The sequence below is a fragment of the Anarhichas minor genome, unplaced genomic scaffold (genome assembly GCF_050575085.1).
Source record: "Anarhichas minor isolate MPS153535 unplaced genomic scaffold, ASM5057508v1 ptg000062l, whole genome shotgun sequence".
In the NCBI taxonomy this organism is placed as follows: domain Eukaryota; kingdom Metazoa; phylum Chordata; class Actinopteri; order Perciformes; family Anarhichadidae; genus Anarhichas; species Anarhichas minor.
Window position 1 is genome coordinate 9,174,476 of NW_027466508.1, and position 8,592 is coordinate 9,183,067.

Consider the following 8,592-nt stretch of genomic DNA (forward strand, 5'->3'; position numbering starts at 1 on the left):
TCTGTCTGTCTGTCTGTCTGTCTGTCTCTCTCTCTCTCTCTCTCTCTCTCTCTATAAAAGTGCAATATTTAAACACTGGAGTACCCCTTTTGGTACAATAACTCAACTATATATCTTTATACAAGGTTCTTATGATGAAACTGTCTTGTGAAAACATACAGTAAAAATAGTAATGGGGTCACTGACTCAAAAGCAAAGAAGCAGAAACATACAAACACACGTCCCTCACATGTAATCCTCCGGATAGACCCGTCTAAGATTGATCATGCTCAGGCTCCCCATGGAGTGATGTGTGTTGCGGATCGATGTCACATGCGTGTTAAAATGAGTGGGGCTCTGTGAGGAGTGTCTGAGGATCATATGATAGCAGCAGCACAGCTGCTGATTGAACTGCTTCTGGAAGGTGTTGCTCAGGAGGTAAAGGGCAAACGGGTAGAGGCAGGCGTTGGTGGAGGCGAGGATATGAGCGACGACGCTGCACACAAAGTGAACCATGGAAGTGTCCACCTGGTCGTAGAGAGGTAGGGTGGAGGGTTGGGAAAAATTAGTTTGAATGATGAAGAGACATAGAGGTGTGCATGAACAAGGGATGTAACCAAATGCAAATAGTTCCTTTGGATATGAATGTGCTCTGGAGAAACACAACCAGAATCAGAATTTGTGCAGTAACATTTGTCTAAATGAGCTAGTATGAACTGTTTTGTCAGTAGCTTTGTGATTTTTAGGAGCTAAAATATGATACGTTCATATTAGTACATGGTTAAAATAGTATATTACAAATTCCAAGTTAAACTTATGTCAAACTTAAATGGCAGTGAAATAAATGGTATAGACGATGATCCAGTAGACAGAGATCAGAATAAAGACACAAATATAAACATGTTTGTGAAATAAACAGATACAGATAATAACTGTGTTACACACCGAGTGGATAGAAACACATAGAATAAACATGTGTTTGTTTTGTGCAGCCTACCTGGGAGTAGTGATAGGAGCGGTATAAGTAGATGACGTGACAGGGAAGCCAGCACACTGCAAAGAGACCAACAAACACCAGCACTGTCCTGGCTAAGCGCTTTTTTGATTCGACCTGTTGGGTGTAGAAAAAACCCTGTCAAAACCAAAGAACAATGCTGGCATATGATAGACATTAGTGTTTTAACATTTAAGTGTATTTTTGCCATAGGTGGAGGAGGTGTTTAGATCTTTTTACGTAGTCCTGCATTCAAAATTCTACTTAAGTAAAAGTATCACCAGCAAAATGTACTTTGTACTCAATGTACTCAAATGTAAAAGGGCTCAGTGTGAAGCAGAATTACCTCTTTCAGCATCAGTTTTTTATATATTGGATTATTTGTGTGATAGAAAGAATAACGTATTGTAGTAGAGATATTGATTATGTAAGTATTAAATATGAGGTCATGAATAGCAGAACCTTGGACCACATGTGTACAGACTGGTTCTATCTGGTGAGTAGAGACACACTGGGTCTACTCAGATGATATCTCATATAATATATTATATAAGGGTATAGGATAAAATAGGGATATAGATATATATAAAGGTTTTTCTTTAAAGTCTTTGCTGGAGACTGTACCCATGTGTGCTCTCTGTACTGAAGGCTTCTGATTTATGGACTGTAAAACCAACGTATACGCAACTCAGGTCAACTTGGCCTGAACAAGTTTTATTCTTTTATTCGTACAAGAAGAACACGTTTTCTTCATCAATTGTTATTATCATTACGTATGTATTAAGTACCTCACACTTATGTTCAGTATTTCAGTTAATGTACATAGTTACCTACTGTCACTTATTTATGCTTTATATTTATATTTTTTTATTATCTTTATTCAAGAATGTGCTTTCAATTTGAGAGCATGACTCATTTCACTTCAGATTTTGATTCAAAACCCTGTCCACAAACTCAAATAGCCGCTGCTTGCGCTTGGATTTCGGCTAAAACTGTGTGCTGCACTCAGATGTATGAGAGATTACAGATTCTCTGCGGGCTCCAGCTTCGACCCTTCTCCTCACACGTGGGCTCATGAAACGTCTGCTCTTGGATTGGATAGTTTTTGTGCAACAACCCCGTCAAAATTCCCCAGGTGTAGTGTTGACCAATGAAATGATCTTGCCCTGCTGTTAGTTTGTAGACTATTTCATTAGTTAAGTTAAATCCACTGGGCTAATTCATGCAGTGTAAAATGGTACTCAGTGCCCTGTCCTAGAGCTGCTGTGTGTAAACCTTTTTTTTGTAGATAACAGCAGACTGTGATGCTCTGCAGAATGATTTATGTTTTGTTTTTGTTATGTGTATGAACTGCCTCACAGAGATTGTATTGAAACGATGCAGCTTTTTATGTCATAGACTGTTATAGTCTGATTTTTGAAAGCCCTTTGTAAATAAAATGTGAGTTCAGATTTGTCTGAGTGCTTGTATTAATTGATGAAAAAATATTCATGTGCAGTAATGGTGATCGGATTGAATCATGGGGCCAGTGAAGATTCACACTTCTAATAATACACAGTGCACTTTAAAAAATAAATAAAAATCAAACATCTAATGACCAGGGCTCTAGCTTCCATTAAGGTCACTGAGGTTATGCCATTGGTATTATTTCTGGGTATTTGGGGGATATGACCGTAGTGAATTCCATACCAAGTTTTATAAAACAATCAACACATAATGGATGGGTTTCAGTAGATTAAAATGGTATTTTGTCTTTTTACTCATGACCTCAGTACATCAAAGATCGAGCTACGGCACTAGGGATGGTAGTTTGAACACTGGCCTGTCGTCTTGCATGCACTTGCACAGGCAGGTTTGAGGCGCTCCTCATCAGGCTCCGGGCGATGAATGTGTAGTACGCGGATATGACCAGCAGGGGAATGACGTAGAAAATGAGGAAGGAGGCCATGGAGTGGATCTTGGGGTGCAGTTCCCTTGCATGGGCGCAGGTGACGAAGCTCTCATTAGTGGAGGTGACGTTGAAGGTGTGGAGGTCAGAGAAGACGGCCTCGGGGATAGCCAGGACCAAGGAGAGGAGCCAGATGAGTGCCGCCTGCAGGACAATGCAGGTGGTGGTGCTTAATGTTCGGATGTCCATGGGCTTCACGATGGACTTGTACCTGATGGATGTGGAGATATAAGTTGGATAGATAGATAAAGGTGTTAGCACAACGTGTTGGTGTTCATTTTGATACCACGCTGATGAGAGCAGTGACACAATTCTTTTAGCAATCGGTCAACCCAAAAGTTTTTCTGAATGATGTCTGGAAACTCAATTTAAGAATAATGTGTAAGACCTGTGCTCAAATGATATCATTACCTTAAAAAAACCTGATTAAGATCTGACAAGAACTGAACTGCACAACATGACAATGTCAGCTTTTAAAATTTCTCTGGCTGAACATTGTAGCCTACCACTCAGCCCTGGATGTTCAGAATACAATGTATTGTATGTAATGTATTGTCACATAATGTCAAATAACGACAAATAAAGGCTAAACTACCGCACCAAAACAGTGCGCGGCAGCGGAGCTTGCAAACAGGAAGTGCCTCTACTAGCTGCCGCTGCCACGATGTCAGCTTGCCCTTTCTCGACTTCTGACCTGTCGCCTCCGCAAATTGCGCAACTGTAACGCTGGCAGCCTCGTGGGGAGGGGAGAGGGGAGCTGCGATCATGTGATTGGTTGAAAATGAGGCTGACAAAAAAACGCATTTGCGAATCCAGCCACATCAGGGGAGTCTCAAAAAACCCACACACAAATGTGGAGCGATCCACTAACAAATACATACAAATCCACAAAAACAAATAGAAAAATCCACACACAAATACATACAAATGCAGAAATATATTTGTGATTTTTTTTTTTTTACATTTATATAAATCGTAATGTATTTATGTGTGCATTGGAATGTATTTGTGAATCGTTCTGCGTGCATTTGTGAGCCAAATTTATTTGTAAATCCTTCTGTGTGCATTTGTAAATCGAATATATTTGTGAATTGTTCTGTGCGCATTTGTGAGCCAAATTTATTTGTAAATCCTTCTGTGTGCATTTGTAAATCGAATATATTTGTGAATTGTTCTGTGCGCATTTGTGAATCTTTCTGTGTGCATTTGCAATTATTGAGACTGATCTGACCCCATAATCAACAGTCGCATCACCAGCAGCCTCGTTGACCACCTTCCTGTTGTTGCAGCATTCAATTAATTTAATTGATTAGTGATTACCAATGATACATAGAGAAGCTTGGCCAATCGAGTATGAAGTGAAACCTTGGAGAGCTGGAGCTCATTTCCTCTGCACCTACCTCTTTTATTTCATAATGTGAAGCTCGTTGTGGCTACTTTTAGCTGACAGATACTGTGGCAAAAAAGCTAGATTTATTGGGATTGTTGAGTTTTTTTCCTACCTGTAACTGTGAATGAGGGACCAAGATTAATTTTTCAGATTACAGATATATTATATCTGTGACAAATTTACAGGTTATAAAGCGATTTTACTTTTTAATTTCACTTTATGCCACAGGTTGTCTAAGGCTGTTATTGGCAAGCAGGACGGCAGGATTACAATTTATTTCTTTAATTAATTCATAATTAATTTGAATTAAACGTTATTAGATACACAGTATACAGCTCATGAGTGTTCTCATTTTCACATTTTTCTTTTCATCTTTTCATCTTCTTTTATAACAGCACAAAGGTCTGACTGTATGTGAGGCAATAAGGGGTTCCTGCCACATTGGTCGAGAGAAAAAAACATAAAAAGCGGTCAAAGATGGGAAATAATGAGAGGAAGAACAGAAGTACATGGTAAAAATATGCATTTGAACTTTGTGTCCTCAATGTGAACTCGCAGTGAACTCGAAAACTTAGGTGTCATCTATTAAGGAAAATGGCTACTGGAAAAGTAACAAAACTACTTGCAAAGTGGCAAGAATAACTTGTACCTTACATGGAGTAAAGAAAGTGCAGACTATGCAGTAATCAGAACTCGTGGTTGAAACACCTTATGTTACCTTGAATGTATCGAAGCTGTGAAAAGTCAGCTGGATGCAGCAGACAAGCCCTCGTGGGTGCTGCACTTTTGAGAAATAACCTGTTGCTGTATAAATAAAGGAGCCTGTGCGTTACATACTTTGAAGCATTCACACAGTCTACTGAATACCTAGCTGTTGTGTTTTCTTTCCTCTTGCAAAATAATAAACGGAAAAAGACAACTTTGAATCTTGTTAAGTCTTTATTTGTGAACGAAACTTTCTTCTCCCGATTAACATAGAAATCTTCTTGTCATTAGCGCACAGCTCTCTCGTGCGTAATACTCCCCTGATCAATACACAGTTACATTGTTGCTTTACACTGTGGTAATAAAACATTTAGATTGTAAATATTAGCTGTGACTATCTTCATATAACGAGAGAAACAATAGGACGTTTGGCTAATTAGGCTGCTATATAGGCTATTTTAAAGTGATTATAGGTCAATAACATGATTAGAACAGAAACCGTAGCCTACCTGTCAGCAGCGAGAGCAGTGAGAGTGAACACATGCACCCCGACCGAGGTAAGCTGAATGAAGGGGATGACTTTACAGCCCACTCTCCCGAACAGCCACTCCTCTGACAGGTAGCGGCTGGCCTCCACCAGAGCGCAGGTCACCAGCAGTAAAACATTCCCGAGCGCGAGGCTGGACATGAGGATATTGGCCACATTGTGGATGTAATTGGCAGAGCAGAACGTCTTGGTGAGCGTGATGTTGCCGATTAGCCCCAAAACGCTAATCACACTATAAACTGAAGCGATGACCACACCGGTGAACCACATCATCCACCTCGGAGATTTGTGACGCTTTCGGTACAAATGCTCCACCTCTCAACCTTCTTTTCTGTTTTTAACGATTCAATGTTAACCTATGAAATCTATGGAAGGGCATTTACGTCAGTAAAAAAAAAAAAAGAAAAAAAAAAAAAAAAAGATGAAAACTGAGTGTAAGTTACTTACACTTTATAAGTGATCTTATTAATTATCTAAAACTCATTAATAATTGGTTTGTAACTTATATAATACTTAATTTACAAATGGGGAATCCATCATTTATAAAGTATATGAAAACAATCATGAAACACATAATAGACAAACTTATTAATCAAGAATAAAACATGTATAATTGTATTTATGAATAGCATGAGTGTTAAGGTAGGAACAATGCTTTATAAATTATGAATTAAGTGTTTACTCATTGTGGTGGCGGGGCGTGTGTGGGCTCAGCCGTGGAGGGGACGGAGTGTGGGAGTGGTTCAGGGAACGGTGCCGGGAAGAGACTTAATTACTCCAGTTAATGAACTGTTACTCCAGTTCTGAGGTCTTTGCACTGGCTTCCTGTCAAACAAAGAATTGACTTTAAAATCCTGCTGTTGGTTTACAAAGCACTGAATGGTTTAGGGCCAAAATACATCTCTGATCTGCTGCTACCTCATGAACCATCCCGACCCCTTAGGTCGTCTGGGACCGGTCTACTTTCTGTTCCCAGAGTCAGAACTAAACATGGAGAAGCAGCGTTCAGTTTTTCTGCTCCACATATCTGGAACAAAGTCCCAGAAAGCTGCAGGTCTGCTGAGACCCTCAGCTCCTTTAAATCAAGATTGAAGACTTTTCTGTTTGCTGCTGCCTTTAATTGAACCAGATTCAATTAATATATTAATCAATTTCCTGCATTTCTGCATTTTACTACTGTATTTTATTTCTTACACTGTTTTTTATTGTTTCAATGAATGTTCTTAATTGTTTTTAAATCTCCTTTTCTTTTGCCTTATGTTTTGATGCTTTTAATGGTTTTATGTGAAGCACTTTGAATTACCTTGTTGTTGAAATGTGCTATACAAATAAACTTGCCTTGCCTTGCCTTGCCTTAATTAGGCGCAGCTGAAACAGATCCTAATTGTCTCACTCTCGGATGTATTTAATCACCAGTAGTGACGGAGGCGGGAGAGAGAGCGCGGCACGAGCGACAGTCGTGCAGTGGGACGGAAAGGACGGGAGACCTCGGCAAACTCCCGCGGCGTGTGCTCGGAGGCAAGGCAGGAGAGCACACGGCCAAGTCCAGTCTGATTGTGACAATAAAGAACGTTTGAAAACGCAATTCAACTGTGTGCTGACATCATTGTGCTCCCAAGACCCACCGGGGTAGCAGAGAGTCTGTTACACTCATACTTAACTAATGCTTCATAGCTGTAGTTGTTATAAAGTGTTACCAAATTATCCCCTTGGTAAGTTATGATGATTGCAAATCATAATAAGTCATAATTATGAGATATAAAGTAGAAATGATAATATACTTAAACACAACAGTCATAGAAGCATTTCTTTGGAATAGGTTACCCTACATTTGACATTGAAATGTATTGTGAGTACATTGATGTCTACTTTAAACGTGGCTTTGCAACAGATGAAATACTTCAATTGCTTGCTGTTTCACATGGGATTTTACTAACGCACCCTTGAAAGGATTTTAAGCAAGAAGCAGCTCTGGCGTATTAGAATAAAACCGATGTGGCAACCTTCATTGAACAGCAGCTGGAAACATCTGGTCAGTGTCATGGTTACAGATGGATGCACCAAAAGTGTTGGTTACACTGAATTGTGCCTGAGAAACAGTTATTGGACGGTGAAGGTGTTGATCTTTGTTCATTTCATGTCGAAAATCTGGGTAGTTGTCATAACTGACTGGCAACTCCAAGTAACAGCCACATGTGTGAACAACAGGCCTTCTCTGAAATCCCTGAAGTTGTGTGAAGCTGACAGTGATGCTCTTTCCTGTGAACAAGTCTGATCCTGTGCAAAATCGAAGGAAAAGGGAGAGGTGCTGGGTGTCTGACTCTCTAAGACAGGGGTGGGCAATTCATTTTCTCAAATGCCACATTAGAAACAGGGACTATTGTGGAGGGCCGAACCAATAGACTGAACTCAATCCTGCTCAATATTATTCCACCTCTTTATAAAAAGCAGTAAATTGTATGGTTTTGATAAGCTGTGAGTGGTTAGAGTAAATGTTATGATCAGTGGTGGAATGTAACTAAGTATATTTGCTGAAGTACTGTACTTAAGTACACATTCAAGGTACTTTACTTACTTGAGTATTACCTCATTTTCTGTTTTTCAGTTCATTGTGAGCAATCTAGTCTGTGTTGGGCTTGAACGAGATTTAGGTAAAGTTAGAAAGATATTCAAAGATTCGGACTTCCCGGTTCAATAAATCGTTAGCGAAACGTTGCTAAAATACAAACGATACCTCCCTGTAACCTTAGTGAGGTAGACAACAAGCTACAACCTTAATTTAATTAAAACGGGCCGTCTTACGGACTCCTCCGAGCTGGACAATCGGCATTGGTCTCAATGAGCGGCCGGCTGCGAGACGAGTGCGCAGGGACCTTCTACAACTCATATTCTCAGCTCCCTCCACTGATTTTCTACAGGATTAAGGTCCGGAGTCTGGCGAGGCTTCTTTGTTAGTGGGCACTTACAAAATCGGCAAGGAGTCAAATAATGATAGCCTTTGCTGTATGTAGCATTGTTGCAAAAAATAG

The 8,592-nt window shown here is 39.8% G+C and overlaps 1 protein-coding gene across 1 annotated transcript; it reads right to left on the reverse strand.

Moving 5' to 3' along the window:
• Positions 1-225: 225 nt before the first annotated feature.
• LOC142933541 (gastrin-releasing peptide receptor-like) lies at positions 226-8,497 on the reverse strand. Its single transcript, XM_076077666.1, has 4 exons — positions 5,526-8,497; positions 2,796-3,132; positions 977-1,090; positions 226-507 (listed from the first exon to the last, which is right to left on the reverse strand). The coding sequence occupies exons 1-4, from the start codon at positions 5,834-5,836 to the stop codon at positions 226-228; spliced, it is 1,044 nt and encodes a 347-aa protein (XP_075933781.1). The 5' UTR covers positions 5,837-8,497.
• Between the last annotated feature and the right edge of the window lie 95 nt (positions 8,498-8,592).